Here is a 17198-nt window from a genome sequence, read left to right on the forward strand (position 1 = left end):
GCTAGTACTCCTGTACTGACAGAAAAGGTTCATTTTATTGGTTTTAAACACTTTATTCAATACATGGAGGAGGACGCATACTACCATAGTTGATAGTAATACGAAAATCCTGTACTTCCCCAAACTCTGCAGTCCTTTCTTATCCTCAGTGAGGTTTCCGTGGTAAACGAGAACACTGAATCTGTTGGATTCAACAGAGTCTGTTGGATTCTGTTGAAGGAGTTGAAAGATGCCACGGAAGAAATAGAAGAAGAAGAAGTCTTCTATTTCGTGTGGAACCTTTCACCCCTTTCACACTTTCAGCTATTAAAACCGTTCAAATATTGTAACAATTTAATTCGAACAAATATTATATGCTGAGCAAATATACAAATATACTGCCACCTACTGGTAGATATGAATACGTGTGCTCATTTACTTGGAGGTGGAAAACTAAAATATTAGTGCCAAAGGCAAATAGTCTGTGGCTTTCTCTGACTTTGATTAAACTATATTATTAAACATATTGTATCAAACAGTCCAACGATTATTGAGAATTGCTGTGTACATAGATTAAGGAAAATATATCTGCGTGTAGTCAACACTGTTACTAACACTCCTATTTTCCCTGGATTACTTATAATATTCATTAAATAACTTCTCTTGTAATGGTACCCTGGCATGCATGCTTGCATTACAGACGCATACACACTTTCTATAACGTTGACCTTTACTGTGAAAATGTCCATGCGGGGAGACATTTATGAACAACACGCAGCTTTCTCTCCTCGTGACAGCTTCGGTTTGAAAATATATCTGCGCCGGTTGTAATAATTCATATGCAACGCAGTCCGGCGTGAAATGAATCGACAAGCATCTGTTTCTAGTTAGATAAAGTCACACGTGTGTCTCCATTCGGTTCCTGTGAGCCGCCCCTGTGACGAGGTGACCGCACCCAGAGGAGAAGTTGACTCACACCCACCAAACCCGTAAACCGACACCAGCCGAGCCGAGCCGAGCCGAGCAGTCTGGACCCGGACTGAGACCACGAACACCCGCCGCAGGTTCTCCGCCCGAAGCTAACGGAGCTAGCAGAAGTTACGGTCACCATGGCGGGCTGTCTGAGGGTCGCTGTGCTCCTTCTACTGGTTACTGGAACTTTAACGGACGACGGTAAGATCCCCACCGCAGCGCCGGGGTGTGGAGGTCTCGTTATGGTGTTTTTCACTGGTGTGTGACTGAAGGCGTAGGTGAGATCATTAAAGTTCACAAGGAGTTTTTTGTTTTTACAAAGGCCACAACATGTAACCTTGCATATCAGTTGCTTGTGTGGCAGTAGTCGTGTTGTTATTAATGCGTTACAAGGGGGGAGGAGGGGGTTACACTTGAAAGGAAGCTTGTGAGGACACTCGTCCACGCTTCACACCCTAAAGGGGCCCCTGCGGACCGAGTTACGGGCTCCTCTGACGGGACCTGATCCACACAGGTGAAGCGTGGGTCCAGGCCGACGTCAGCAGTGGATGGAGAACCATGTGCGTTGTGTTGGAGCTGCGCAGGCCCCGCCTGGCTCCAACGGGAGACTATGTGAACTCTGCCCGATTTGCTGAAAAATCTGGAAATACCTCAGGAAAAAAATCACATGACCAATGTTGTCACTGGGTATTTTCCATATTGCATACCCAGTGTGTTCATGTTGTTTATGCATCTTTACATGTGAATGAAGGTTGAAGTAGAAACAAGTGATTTATTTGGATAAGATGAAATGAGATCGTAGAATATGATGAGGTCCATGTAGTGTTAAGCTACAGTGGGTATTTTTAAGGGGGGGTGGGTGGCGCCCAGTTTCAGCTTGTTCTCATTTTACAGCAGTGGACTAGAACATCATGTTTTCATGGCTCCTAATGGCTCCTTAAGGGACATCCTAAGCTGCAGAATACAATTGTGTCTTCATATCTGTGGCAGGCCCTTTCCTGTTTACATGACAATCACCCGGTCTTGAAGAAATAGAGACCTGAGTTCCCTGACCTCGACCCAATTCAACCTTTCAGATGAACTGGAGCGCTATCTGCGGGTCTGGCTCGGGGGCCACCGATGGTTCTGTAGAGTAAAGCCAAAGCTTCATGTGTTATAGCTGCATCCTCTCTACTGACCACCAGGGGGCGACTCCTCTGGTCCTATAGAAGTCTATGAGAAAATGACTCTACTTCTCTCTGGATTTATTCAATCACTAATCATTGTAAACATGAGTTTATGATCACAATCTGTAGTTACGAGAAGTCTTCAATACAGCATGATGTTCATACAGTAAATGATGGTCCATTAATGGCATTGTCTGGTCTGGGTGTTGTCTGTGTTTTCATCTTACAATTTTAACTATTTCATTGAGATCTTTCTATGGAAGCTCATTGTAAAACAGTCGTTCTTATCTCCGCCCCCAACATGTCAAACCAGCAGGAGATGTCCCCGTGACTTTGTCCTCTTCTCATACACAGTCTGTGATCGTGCTTTGTCAGCCCGCTGCAGCGCGTTTTAGTTAAATCACGGCTGTAAAGGAGAACTGGACCGACAAAGTAGCCACAGCTCCATTGTACCTGCTGTCGGACAGCGTCAGACTGAAGCAAACAATGAGAAAGACAATATCCGGGCTGAAGTTGCTCCGAGCTGAGTCCGTGCCACTGTTTTGTGTGGCAGAAAACCACAGGCACGCACATGAGAGAGACTCAGCACGCTATTTGACGGAAATAGGCGAGGATGATATTTTGTGGCTTACAGTAGTGCTGATATGTTGTATCCAATACCAGTGAGCTTTATTTCTGTGATACATTCTGGTATAGCGTGTGGAGCGTGATAAACCTAAACCTAAATATAATGCTGTAACCCACAAAAGACAAGTACTTTAGTCAGGTTTCAATCAGGAAATGGAAAAGAAAGTAGTAGTATTATGTCAATTTCATCAACCGGCCTGAAATACAGTACTTTTCTGTACATTTTTAAATACAAAATTATACATAGCCAATGTGTTCTTATAAGTGCAATCTGATAAAAGTGACCTGGTTAGGTTTTCCTAACACCTCATCACCAAACATGTATTTACTATTCAGCTGCTATATTGAACCATAAGAATCATGTGAGCTGAACCCGGCTTCTAACCCCTGTTGGTATGAAGAAATGATCTGACGTTGTGTGATGTATGAGAGAAATATATCCAACTTGATTCACAAGTCTCATTATTGACATGAACAAACAAACTGTGATGGAGCCTCGGTCCTCTTGTACCGCGTCCACGGTTTATGTGTTTTGAACTACTAGGATTACCAGCGAGTTTCACGTGGCTCTTTGGTTCTGGGTTCTGTTTTGTTAGTCTACTTCAGGATTGCAATTAATGCATTCATTTTTGCAGCTGCTTCAAGGAGTAGTCGGCCCCTTTTTCAGAGGACCGATGGCGGCTACCTGGCAGTGTGGGAGGTAGCGTTGATGTGGTGCATGTTGAACCACTGACGGTGACCTGTCATGAAGGCCAGAGCTTCACAAGAGGAGAGACGGTGTCCCATTGCCTCCTGGGTAAAAAGGGTTGGCCTCTGCTCTTTCTGTAGGGGGAAGCAACTTGCTGGTCCTAGTGACTCATGCCTCAAAGCATTGCGGTGTATCAGTCAGCGTCGCCATAGGAACCAAGCAAAACAGTGCAGCGCACGCCTTACAACACATGAACACATGTGCTTCCACTATGAAGGAGAGGACCTTCTGGTCAGCTGATCTATTGCCGATGTCTACGGTGGCTTGGCCTACAGTTTTTAATGATGTTCCTCGTGTCTTCCTCTTACAGGGTTCAACCTCTTTGATGCTTTGGACGATCCAGGTGAGCGCTTTCTCTGCACCGGGACATATACAATAGTTCACATGTGTGAAGTGGGCTTTTACAAGGTTCTGATCCATAGTCCGTGTATTGCCACTGGACAACCCGCCGCCTCTACCAGTCATTGTTAGCTGTGTTGCTTTTTAGATGATATGATGGGTGTTCCCTTTAAAGATTTACCTCAATGATGTGCACAGTAATATCACATCATAGGACAGCTAATACTAATAATAAATAAAAGAACTCAATTTCAGCTACGGAAATAATCAATAAGGTCACGCTGCTGTTCCTCCTAGGTCTGCTTTGTTCATATTCTAGAGAATTAAATGTATATTTTTCTCATTAATAACCTATTATTTGACCCCCTTAGAACTATTTTGCCTAAACTAACTGTTTAAAACTCCAAAAGCCCTAACTGATGACGCAGCGTTTTCCCCCAGGCCTGACACACATGTATCACATGTAGCGTGACTCCCAACATGAGTCTATACTAACGCACTAGTATAGGGAAGAAGCTCATAGTGATGTCCCTGTTCCCAGAGGGAATTTCTCATCTATATATAGCCTGGTCCACATGGTAAGTAACCTGACCGGGACTAGGGCTGTCACAATATCAAATTTTTGTTGTGCGATTATTGCACCAACATTTATTGCGATATGCGATATTATTGCCATTTTCAGACTATTTTATGCCACTGATAACATAATGAAAATACAATAGCATATAGTAATAAAAGTGCGCTATTTCAAAGAACAAATAACGTTTTATTTGTCAGAATAGTTAGACATTAGAATCGGTGGAGACGGTGCTTTCAGGGTCCGATCGTTGCTGCGAGGTGCGTCCGCTCCCGCCGCCCCCCTCGCCATCCACGCCTTAAATCTTCGGCTGCTTTTAGAATAACTTATTTTCCCCGTTAAGATGGTTCAGCTACTGTAGAGAAAAGGGCACCGTCTCTCGCTCTTTAATCTCATGAAGTGCTCGGCAAGAACGCCAGCTTTGTTTCTCCGACGCGCCATGAAACAAGCTCCATATCTCACGCGCTTGAGCGCCGCTCAGCATCTCGCCTTGTCACCTTGAAACATTTAAGTTGGTCTCGCCAACTTAAATGTTGGTGACGTTTATTTATATGTAAAATGAATATCGCAGCAACAAAAAATATTGCATGCGATTTCAGAGAGTGTGCGATATGTCATTTTATCGCATATTGCGACAGGCCTTAACCGGGACCCGGGTGAGACCCTGTGAATCCCATCCGGTAGGGAGTTTATGGGGATCTCTGGTCTTTGTGCTAACATGGATAATAGCCAAATGGAAGTAAGCTAATTCTACATCAGCTAAATACCACACGATCTAATCTGACTCATATCGGGTCCTTTGTTTGAAGATGGGTTTATGTACTGTGGGTTCTTTACGTTTCAGGTAAACTAAGAGCATGTTCTCTGTAATGCTTTGCCTCTGTGAGGCGATGGAGCACACTAATTATGATCTACTCACATTCTATACAGTGATCTGATGAGTGTTTTAATGCACTGAACAAATGTGCAGCAGACACTAGAGCGTCAATAAATAATAAAAACCTGGAGCTTTCAGTCACATGGTCTTCTTCTGGGGGGCGGATGTTGCTCAGTATGAAACTCCACTGATGTCCATCGTCTCCATCACTACTTAGCAACCCTTCCTGCTGAGGCAGGAAAAAACCCCTAAGTGGACCTTTAGTGAATGTTTGCGGTCATGGTACATGGAGGTAAAGTGACAGACAGTTGGGCTGCTAATAGTAACGCCGCTTACTTCTTTCTGTTTCCTAGTGTCAACTCCAAAGCCCAAAGAGCAGCCGAAGGCCCCGGAGAAGCCCAAAAGTGACGGTTTGTATCTCTCCAGCTGCCACAGAGGACCTTTCTCTATTATTAGACTACCACATGAACACAGTGCAGTGTTCCCCCTACCATTATAACAGCCCCCCAAATCCCCCTCCCTGAAAAAGTGCAATAGATCACTTTTTTGCCCGAATACTCCCCCCCTCCAAGTTGTAAACCTAGGGAAAACACTGCAGCGGGAGCACTGAGGGGAGCAAGTCTCTGAATCCCATTGGGTGGGGCTTTGGCACCGTGGTGCTTTCAGCTAAATGCTAACGTGTAAGCCTTTGCATACTCATGTTGACTGTGGGATGTTTCCAATGGTCGCGACTCGCCAGTTTGCGACAGAGTCTGTGGATCTCCAACGTTATGACCGCTCATGAGGGGAATTGAATTGGAACATGATTCATTTGAATGTTTGAATCTAAATGTTGTGAGCATCCAGTAGTTGAGGAAAAGGGGTTGCATAAATGGGGGTTGAAAAAATATTTATTTAGCAGGCACTTCCTCTTTATTAAATTTGTTTTCCACTTGTGCTGTGTTAAGAGTTCCATCCCTTTATATTTCCCAATGAGTATGTCACACACGCTTTACAATGGAGCGCAGTGCGATGGCACACAGGTGGTCACACCTGTGTGCCATCGCACAGATCCACACCTGAACCGCCTTGTCTACACTACTTAAATGGAAGGGAAAACCATAGAGACTGAGATGTAGTAAATTCGCTCTAGATCGGATGCAGCCACTTCCTGCTTGATGGTGTTGTTGTGATGACAAGTAGCCTGATGGGGTGCGGCTGTGTGACTGACCACTAAAGTTCTTCTGCTCCCTTTCCCCTCCAGGTGGGCTGGACCTTCTCGACGCCTTTGGACCAGGTAAAGTTCCCTGTGCACGTTAAAGCTGCTGTGTCTCTCTCGTACCCTGAACCTTAAAAGGTGTCAGCCGATATTTGAAACATTCTTTCAGTGTGTGGTTTCAAGATGAGACTTAGTTGTGTTGTCCTCCACAGATCCGACTGTAAAACCCAAGAAACCAAGCTCACGAGACTCTGGTAGGTCTAACGTACGTCTCGTGGTTTGGAAGATTCTTTGGTAGAGACAAATGGTTTTGGGGTTGTGGGTGTGTCACTCCAATAGATGAAGGGCTATGGACTTTTGGTGAACTTGTCTCACTTCGCTGACTTTCAAAATAAAAGCAAAAAGACAAAAAAAACAAAGATGCGACTAGCATTATCTCATGAGTGAGGTCTTTGTGTCCTGTGCGTTCTAGGTGGCGCTGGACTGGATCTGGAGGATGCTCTCGGCCCTGGTAAGGAAGTTTAAAATGGTTCTAATATGAGATGCATTCCTCTGCATGAATCAAAAGCCCAAGTATTGCCCACGTCTGTTGCCTGGTGAACATGTTGTTTTCTTAGACCATCTCCATACATCTTCCACACAAAGCACAATGGTTGGGAATGGATTAAACTTGGTATCATTACACCATTGTGTCTGTGGCCACTTGTCCTCCAGCCAATGTGTCCTTCAGCACCACCCTGAACCCCTAGAGACTCTCAGGATGAGTTGAATTGAGAGGTCAAAGGCTTTTATTAGCTAGATAAATAGTTACTCCATCTGTATGTGATGATTAGAACAAAGTTCTTTAACCTGCTTACTACCTACAGTGGTAACCCAGCGTTACTTTAAAGCTCGGCAAGGCTACACTGCAGCAGCTGTAGTTAGCCTTTCACGACGGAACTAATGTTTGACTATTTTAAACAGATGTCTTGTTTGTCTAAGTATGAAAGATAATAAGCAACAACATTGTTTTTTCTTTCAACTTGGATCCGTATGCCTTTCAAAACACCAAACACCCCCCTCACAGCAGGCCGCTCCTCTCTTGGTGCATCTCTGGTTTCTCGTTGTTCCTCCTGCATCGCTCTTTTCTGTGTTTTCTTCTTGTTGTGATAGCGGGCGAGCTGTACCCAGCATGCAGTTTGGCAGCGTCATTTTATAAATGTAAAATTACTAATGTTACAAATTGTTTATTTGTCACAAATTGTTGTGTCCTGGTGTTTTACCCTGTTAAAGTGTTTTTTGTCGTTTATTAATTGTTGTTAGAAAGACGATGGCAGTGTAGAGTATTACCCAATACGGGGACAAATAGGATGCTGCATTGACGACAGCTCGGAAAATACGGGACAAACCGCGTCCCGTATTGATTGAAAACGGGACGCATTATTTTATTCTCAAAAACGGGACGATTCCGTATTTTAACGGGTGGCAACCCTAATTTCAATACACGTTAGACAAATCGCTCCGACCACTGGCCCCTCGGCGGTGAGCGGGGAACTATACATTTTGCTGCCTTCCAAAGAGCGGCAACAGTCGTTACGCAGGCACCGGTATGACGGAGCGTGAAAAGTTCCTACCGTAAGGACATTTGAAACCGGTAAACCGCCCTTCTTTCTGGCTTTAAACCTGAGGTTCGATTGGACTTCAGAGTATGGCAATCATTTATTGGAATTGTTAATTCATTTATTGCTGCATTCCTAAGTTGTAATGGATCGGCTTTCTTTCTGTGTTCACTAAATGTCTGGTGGCGACAACCTCTTTGTACCCACAGATCCTCAACCCAAACCTGATAAACCTGCTGTGAAGCCACCAAGCAGTGGAGGTAAGTCTTTTATCTATCTGCTAATTTTCTTCAATAAATCCAAATTTCAGAGCTAAGACCTCAGAGCGTTGGTCCTCCTCACGCTGGTGATGTGGTGGCTCCAGGCTTCATGTTTTAGGTTGTTCTTCTGTATCTCAGCAACACCGTGAGCTCATTTATTCTAACTCACCACAAAGGTTTTCTTCCATTCCAAGAAATGATTAGAATGTTCTGGTCAAAGGTCACCAAGCTCCCAAACATTCCGTCCATCTAAATAAATGTGAGAGCTATTGAGAACACCTTGTTGTTTTTAGTAATGAGATAATTGATAGTAAGAAGATTGTAGATTGTAATATCTATAACAGCCGGGTTGGACATGTCAGCTTTACTACATACATCCCAAAACTGTAATCCACAGTTTAAGAGTGGTATAAGATTGGTTTGACACTGTGTTGTTCATTTCTTGAAGGTGGAGGAACCTTTGGTGACTCCGACTTATTGGACGTCAGTGGTGGAGACTACAAGCCCGAGGGAGGTGGAGGTAGGACATCAGCACCACCTGCCAAATTCCCCCATTTGCATTGTGGAAATAACACTTCCTGTACCGTTTAGCATAGTTATTATTGTGGTGCCTTGATGAGCTGTCAAACTGTAGAGTTTTTGTGTGATTGTGAGTCAAACACAGTTTAGATCTCAGTTTACAACCAGAGAAGTGAAGGTTTAATAAACAACGTCTGGTCTGACGAACCCCCAGCTCATAATTTAATGATAGTTTATCATGAAAGGACACTCTCGGCCATGATACGCTGCATTATTTCCCAGCATGCATCCGTCCAGTCTAAAGTAACATGAGCTGAGTGTCTCCAGATAATTTATTCTCATTATTTATCTGTATTATCATGATCAGTCCGTGCCAACGTGTGAACCGTGTGTCCCTGTTGGTTTGAAGTGAGACGTTGAACTGGTTTCACACTGGGTGACGTGGTCTCCTGGTATGTGCCTTTAGTCCTCCGAAGCTCATATGCGCACACACGCCTCATACTGCCAGAGACACGTGCACAGGCGCACAGGTAATGAGCTCCTCGTGGATTTATGCTTGAGGCCAGGGCAAAGTTATGCTTGTACAATGTTAAGATGCCTGTTGTCCTCCGTACGGGATAAGTTCAGTCCCAGTCAAAGGTTTGGACACACCTTCTCATGGAATTGAATGGGCAGGTGTGTACAAACATTTGACTGGTACTGTATATTCGGTTACTTTGGTTTATTAATCCTCCTCAGAACCTGCCGGTGGGATAGAAAAGCAGGTTGTTCCAGTTTGCATAGCATACGTATTAACGAGTCTCATTATGATTTATGGCCCTATAACTTTGGTACATGTTGGGTTTCTCTGTACGTATGAGGGTCCTGTTCCATGACCTTTTATTTTGCGGCACCGGCTTCACAGGGTTAACCGCTGCCCACTCATGTCCATGCCCATACTGTGACATCATGTGAATCCCGGGAGGCTCAGGAGACCAAGTGAAGAGACCTAGGCTCCGCCCCTGTACCCACGCTTCCTGTCGCTCTTTGTGTGGTGTCTCCGTGCTCTGGTTCAGCCCGGGCCTTGAAGTCATTAGTAGTTCTTTCAGCAGAGGGAGGGAAGGGAACCGAAAGCCGCAGCCTGTTTGGAGACACATGGCTGCTTTTCAGCAGCTTTTGTAGCCTGGCTGTATACATGGAGCCACACACTGTTAGGTCGTAGTTAGAAACCACGAACCCTGCTGATTACACCAGAGAACAATCACAGCACGAGAAACAAAGACACTCAGTCGACTTGTCAGTTTTACTTGCTGCAAGGGGAGCCCGGTCAGTACAAGAGCCTTCACTCGATCACAGCCAACTCCGACTAGACGTCCCCATGCAGTCTCCTTGTATTGAGCTAGTGAACTATGTAAGCATGATGAGTTTGTTAAAAAGGTCAGTAGTACAGCAGTAATAGCAAAAGGCATTGTACACCAAACTGGGTATGTCGACTCAAGGTTTAAAACAGCTTACACAGGTGAATGTATGTGTGCGTCAGACATCGTATGAGTGTCTGCAAATGTGTTTTGGATTTGCTTTTCAGTTTGGTGGAGAAAATACAGTTGAGTCCACCGTTTCCTGTTTTAACGCAATTAAAACAGGACAATGAAACAGTATATGGCGTAATGATAATAGCACAATAAGCAGTATTCCCTAACACACACACTACCCTGACTCACCCTTACCTCCTATCTTTTGAATCCAGGTGGAGCAGGGGACTCCGGCTACAATCAGGGTACGTTTCACTCTTCAGGTCATAAAACCATTGCTGTTGTTAATCATAGTTAATAGAGAAGAGCACAGAGGCCTTAATAGCAACCTACCGGCTGTCCTTCTCCTCATACTGGATTTTGCATTGTGTCTCTCTCTCAGGTGGAGCCGACGAGCCTAAAGGTAAGTCTATATCCCGTCTCTCCCTGTGCTCTTCTTGGGCTGCTTCCTGTCTTTGTGTCAGTGCGGGCATCGTTACGTCTCCCTGCAGACTCATCTCTCCGTCTTGTTGGCAATTTGCAGTTTCCCGCCTGAGAGGATTGGTGTTCTCGTTGCGGGGGCCAACAGTTGTTGTGCTGGTGGTCTTTGTGTCTTTACTCGCGGCGGCGATCTACGTTGGTCACTCTCTATTTGAATCGTGGGTCTTGTCCACATGTTCACCTGACTTATGTGGTGTCTCTGAGGATCAACTGATAGCCGGCTCAGGGGTCTCGTCTCTGGTCGCCCCGGTCCGGTTGTCTCTGGCTAAAACACTGCTTCGATTGTGTGTCGTTGCAGATCCAGAACTTCTGTGGGGCCAAATCCTGAAGACGCTAAACGCTAACATGCCAGAGGAGTTCTATATGTGGATATCCAACTTAAAGAAATCGTTGATGCCTCTGTTAGAGCGGGCCATGGATCTGCTGCAGGCCGGGCCGTAGAAAAGGGCCTTTGACAGCGGCCATGTGGAGGTGGTAGATGTCCTCCGAAGATATCCCCTCCTATCGACTCGCAGATCAGCCGTATAGTTTGGTGCTGGTGGACTCTCCCTTTAAGTTGTCTCAGGTTTACAGTGTGCTGTGTATAAAGCATCGGCCCTTTTTTTGTTTCTTTTTTGCTTTTACCTCTTGGCTCATAGCGTCTCACATAGAAAACCTGTCTCCATGTGTGTAACGTGAAGTGAAAGAGTGTTGTTCTGTTGTTCGCGACGTGTGAGACTGTAGAATAGAGTTGCCCGTGTAGGTTGTTTTTAATAAGCTCTCATGACTCCCTGTGTGGCTCTGTGGAGTTCTCCTGCAGCTGTAGAATCTGTACGTACGGTGTGTGCTTGTTAGGGTAGAGGTCAGGACTCTTCACGGGGCTCATCGACTGGCCGTGGAACTCATGGGTATTTCTCTGCGTTCTCTTTGGGACCAGTCAGGATATTTATTGGGGCGTGTTCTTTGAAGTAGAAGCTTTTGTCTTTGTGGGATTTGTGAGGCGGCTGAGATGATTACATTGTGTAAGTCATGAGACGTATGAAGCATAATGAATAAAAGGCAACATTCAGCGCTCACTTCACACTGTGTTTGATTTGTTACTGCAGAACCATCACACACACACACACACACACACACACACACACACTGTGCTGACTGGGGGGCCTCAGGGGCCGGCTGGATTGTAGCTCTGTATTAGAACCAGGACTTAAGCTGAGCCTCAGAGAAACATTCAAAGTCTTTTAACAGCTTCATCACGAACAATGACAAAATACTCTGATGTGTAAAAGAAATAGCAGAGCACACAGTGATATATCACATGATATAAAAGCACCATAATACACTATAATGATGATGCAGGGACATTGTGAATTCACTAAACCAAATGTTTCTAATCGTGCACACACCAAGATTATCTGCGTATGAATACAGGAGGAGAAAAACACGTTTTCTCCTCCTGTATTCATACGCAGATAATTCATAAACAACTAGCATATAAACAACCTGTGTGTGTGTGTGTGTGTAAGAAAAACACTGTCTTCATCTCTTTTTTATGCCCTGGTGACGCCCTGTTTTAAAACACAGCACGATCACAGCCGACTCCTCTCGCTCATGACTGTGTGTGTGTGTGTGTGTGTGTGTGTGTGTGTGTGTGCATATGTGTGCCACACCCTGCCCTGGAGTTTGGGCGTGTTCCCATTTATGCCTCGCTCTCCCTGTTCTTTCTCTGAGGTGTTCTTGCTGCTCACTGACTCTCTTTGTTTGAGCTTTGCTTGGCTGGTCTCACAAAGCCCTTCTGCCCAGTGGGCGCAGTGGCTTCTGGGAACTCTTTGCGGCCTCAAGTAGCTCTAACACCTACCGAGTCGTGCACCGCCCCCTGGTGGCAAACTGAGGTTACGACATTCTACAGGTCCAGAAACATTTATGGTGTTATGTGTCCATCAAGTGGAGGGAATAGATCAAGAGGTATGTGGAGCAGATGAAGTTTTACAGCAGTTTGCTGTAACACTGTGTGTGTGTGTGTGTGTGTGTTGTGTCCTGCAGAAGCTGGACCGGGACAGATTGCGGGCATCGTCAGCGCCGTGGGCGTGGCTCTGCTGGGAGCAGCATCCAGCTACTTTGCCTACCAAAAGAAGAAGCTCTGCTTCAAGCTGAAAGGAGGTCAGTATGCCGCTCTTCATCTGGCACAGTCACCACTCCACAGAGAAAGAAATCCCCAAACCAGCAGGAAGCTGCTCACACTGACCCGTGTTGTCTGCGTAGGTGCAGATCCAGAGAGCGGGAGAGGACAGAGCGACGCACAGTCCGGTCTCCAAGGTGGGTTCATGTTGCTGCAGGTTGTGATGTAAAAGTATTCCCTATGCACAGTGCTATGTTATTGATGTATTATTATTAATGATATTTCAGGGCCCACAAGATAAAAAAATATATCTATATCTATATATATATATAGATACAGATAGTTGCCGATTCGATCCATGGACGAACTGGGTTAATTTAGAACGATTCGATTCAGTGACTTGAAATCGATTCAGTGACTTTACTGGACAGTGCAGGCAAAGTTTCTGAGATCCCTGTTGTAAGGAAATCAGGTTTAAATTAATTATGGATATTATAAACAAGCAAACAATAATTGATGGCAAATGTATTAACCTTTTATATGAAGTGCCATTTTCAATGTAAACATTACACAAAAATTACATAATGTTCGGATCAATTCACAGAACCCCGGATTTTCAACCTCATTGTAGGGTCGCATGTCTTTACAGATAAACTTGGCAATTGTTACTGTGATGTTGAGTTTGGTGCTGGCGAGGCCTGAGGTGTCTGCAGAGCTGGAGTTACCTGCTGCTGCTGCTGCAGCGGTAACGCTGCTAGAGGTCCTGACTGTCGGCGTTGTTTAATCCCACGGCGCCTTAGTAGATGGCCGGAAAGATTCCTCGTGTTTCTGTGGTTTTTTATTTGTCTTCTACATATTCTACAAACAGCGACCGACTTATTTAGAACACCTCCGTATTTGCAAAAGCCAAGATGTTTCCACACGCTGGATCGATAAGTTAGTTTGTAAATGTCTCGCTCGCAGTCGTCTCCTCCACGCTGTGTTTTGTTGTTCAGAGTTTCACGCGGCTGCCGCTGCGTACTGATGACGTCGCAGACAGACAGACTGAATCGAGTAACGTTTAACGTGTCTAAAGTGCTAAAAAACAAACAAACAAACACACATCCATGACGTTTTTGTGCTTAAATCCAATGTGCAGTTTCCAAGTATCGATACAATCGATTATGTACCATTTCAATCGGAATCTGTTTGTAATCGGTATATGTTGTCCGGAATGCCGATTTGCGGCGAATAGATCGATTCAGTTGGATCGCAGGAATATAAATCGATTAATCGATTCAGTGAAGGAATCGTTACACTCCTATATAGTGTATATATATATATATATATATATGGGTGTAATATATACATTTTTTACTAGATGAATGTAGTAGTGCAGTAAAAAAAAATGTATTCCTAATCCATTGATGGTTCTGTTCTCTCAGTGTTCAGCAACCTGCTCAAGACCTCCTAGACACCCTGGGACAGTCAGTGGGACTCCTCCTCGCAGCTGGCCTTCTCTCCGACCCCCCCACCCCCTCCTATCCGCTGTCATTGGTCCCACGTCTGGTCTGAGACGGGACAGTCCTGTGGCCCTTCACTGGATGCTGAAACGCACACCACAGACACACAACCGCGCTCCTCGGCTGATGCTGAGGAGCTGAGGTGTCTCCCCCCGCCTGTATATGTCATATTCATATCTTACCCAGTGCATCATGCATATTCCTCATTTGTGTGTTTTGTTCAGCGTCAGACGCTCACTGAAAATACTTGTACACTTTCTCTTTGATTGTTCTGTTCCCTTCGATCAAAACCAACCTGTGTGTGTGTGTGTGTGTGTGTGTGTGTGTGAGAGAGAGCCTCTGCTTTACTGTCCCAGGACCCGTCTGCTATGTCTGCCTCTGACATTTCATGCTTTTTCTCAGTGAACCGACCCCCTGTGGTTTTCACCAGTCTGCCTTAAGCCTAGTTTATGCTTCTGCGTTTTCAGAGCGATGCAGATGCAAGACCCCCTTGCGTGTCCCTTGCGTGTCTTTTCACACCTCCTTGCGTGTGTTGACCCATTTTTCTAGGCTTGCGTCGCTTTCGACTCCCGCAGCGCACCAGGCTGCGATTGGTCCGCTAACTACGTCCTTTACGGAGTCTCACATTTCCGTTTTCATAGCACAATACCGCCATTATTAACACGAAGAATGTTTACAAGAGAACGGATCAGATTTAAGAACTTTTGTCAGAAGAAATGCGTAAATATGAGCGCTTATACAAGCCGTCATTGGCGGGTTGTAGAAGCGGGTTGGATTCACGGAGGGAGATCGCCGTCGAGAGGTGCACAAAGTTGTGGAGGAAAATACGGGACAAATGTGTCCACGATGAAAAGCAGCAGTGGCGATGCACGGGGCAATAAAGTCTATGATAAATAAATAAACAAATAAATAAATAGACGTGACCCTCTAGGTCATCTTCAACAAAACACGTTACTCCACCTGTTGTTCTGGCGGTAAATGGCTCTGCAACACACGCAGAACCATGAATTGAAACGAGTGCGTCGACGCAACGACGCAGACGCTGAAGCATGCGCCGGCCTTTAAACACCTGGACCAGGTCAGCAGCAAAACTAGGGCGTCCCCATGACAACGACAGCTGGCCATGCTGCCTCTCCCTCTCTTCTCACACACCTTTTCCAAGCACAAACCCTGCTTCGTTTCCCCCTGCTTGTGATTGGAGTGACTAAATCTCACCAGTGTTGAGGGACGACGCTGCAGATGGGAGCCGCTAAACAGGCTTTATTGTATTTAATAATGATCATATGTCCACTTAGCAGGGCCAGCTGTTACTGTACGCGTCTCACAACTTTACGTAGAGAAATGGACGCTGTTGGCTGTCTAACCTCATGATGTGGGTGACGAGGGGATGCTCGCTGTGGTTATGCAACAGCTGTGGTGGGAGCGTTCGAATTACAGGGTTACCCTTTAAGGGTACCAGTACCAGCATGCAACACCCGAATACCAGTTTGAAAAATACAAGAAGGTCCTGGCTGTCAGATAAAGCTCATGTCACAGAAAGGTGCACTGTGAACACCCAGTGATAAGAGCCAACGCACAACTATGACCAGAGGAAAAACGCATGAAAGAAGAACCCGTCGAGGACAGCATCCCCCAGATCGTACAGTTATCTCAACAATGCCGTCCCCATGTCACGGAGCTGGATCTAAATCTAGCAGAAAGAGATTTATTAATATCAAATGCTGCTTGTGAGGTGATGTTACATGTGTACATGCGGAACAAGTACGACCCTCTGTATCACGCACGTTGATGTGACACACAGAGCTTTTGGTTTTTCATTGTGTTATTCGATTTTGTTCATAATTTGACTTGTATCTTCTTAAAGCTGCACCAATCCCAATTTTTACATCAACTATGAAACTTCACCTCCACGGATAACAAGCTTCTTTTAGCCCGCCGCTTGGCTCGGGCTGCTGAGCACACAGCAGCATGTAAGTAGAAAACACACTTCCCCAGCACGTCAACACTGTTGTCCATTCATGCTCCGGTTGCATTGCAGCTGCTGTGTGTCTAAATATGCAACTGAGCTTCCATCATCTTTGCCACTTCCGCCACGTCCCTTAGTGATCGTAATGCCCCCTCAAGATCAGAGGACTTCACACGTGTATTTCTCCAGGAAGGAGTCATAGGCCTGTTGCATGGTTCATTTCCCTCAGCACATACAGTATCATCATCAGAGGTTGTTGTTATGATGCTAGAATATTAAAAAGAGTTGCACCCTTGTGAGCTGTAAATACTTCATAATAATGCGAGTTATTGCTTGCTGACTTCTGTTTTGGGATTGATGTTTGGCAGTGTGCCTTTTTCACTATTATCCGCATGTTCTCCTGAAGATTCTCGTCATGTCTCACAGGTATATTAAACGAATGTTACTTTTGTGTGTGGATTTAAAGTGTTTACATGTTACCAATAAAGCGGTATTGTACAGTTACTCTGCGTTTGGACCACGCTGTCAGAGGGACTAAAGTTTATGGAGACTTTTTTACTCTACGCTGTTTTTTGGTTTCGCAAATGTACAAACACAAAGATGGAGTTTCCTCCATAGAAAGAAGTTACTATTTCAATAGGAGCCGCGTCCCACTTCTTTGCATTATCTTAGTAAAGCACGTGCCTTCATGTAGTTCTATGCTCCGTTTACTATCCGTGTGTTTCCTCCATTATTACTGGTGCAGTGAAATGTGGAGGGAGGGGTGGAGAGCTCTCATCAG

The 17198-nt window shown here is 45.1% G+C and overlaps 1 protein-coding gene across 2 annotated transcripts; it reads left to right on the top strand.

Moving 5' to 3' along the window:
• Positions 1-66: 66 nt before the first annotated feature.
• cd99 (CD99 molecule) lies at positions 67-16921 on the top strand. 2 transcript variants are annotated; one of them, XM_040175295.2, is made up of 13 exons: positions 67-1152; positions 3803-3835; positions 5639-5695; positions 6529-6561; positions 6696-6737; positions 6956-6994; positions 8291-8341; positions 8790-8861; positions 10587-10616; positions 10754-10774; positions 12874-12990; positions 13093-13146; positions 14374-16921. In XM_040175295.2, exons 1-13 carry the CDS (start codon positions 1089-1091, stop codon positions 14400-14402), a joined length of 642 nt encoding a protein of 213 aa, XP_040031229.2. In that variant the 5' UTR covers positions 67-1088; the 3' UTR covers positions 14403-16921. The 2 variants fall into 2 exon arrangements, with proteins under 2 accessions (XP_040031229.2, XP_040031237.2); XM_040175303.2 differs by lacking the exons at positions 12874-12990; positions 13093-13146; positions 14374-16921 and adding an exon at positions 11150-11911.
• Positions 16922-17198: the final 277 nt, after the last annotated feature.

Source organism: Gasterosteus aculeatus, chromosome 1 (assembly GCF_964276395.1).
Source record: "Gasterosteus aculeatus chromosome 1, fGasAcu3.hap1.1, whole genome shotgun sequence".
Classification (NCBI taxonomy): Eukaryota; Metazoa; Chordata; class Actinopteri; order Perciformes; family Gasterosteidae; genus Gasterosteus; species Gasterosteus aculeatus.

Coding starts and splice junctions, on each gene's coding strand:
- cd99 (XM_040175295.2), top strand. CDS start 1,089: ATGGCGGGCTGTCTGAGGGTCGCTGTGCTCCTTCTACTGGTTACTGGA. Junction 1,153..3,802: donor TGGAACTTTAACGGACGACG/GTAAGATCCCCA, acceptor TTCCTCTTACAG/GGTTCAACCTCTTTGATGCT. Junction 6,738..6,955: donor ACCAAGCTCACGAGACTCTG/GTAGGTCTAACG, acceptor TGTGCGTTCTAG/GTGGCGCTGGACTGGATCTG.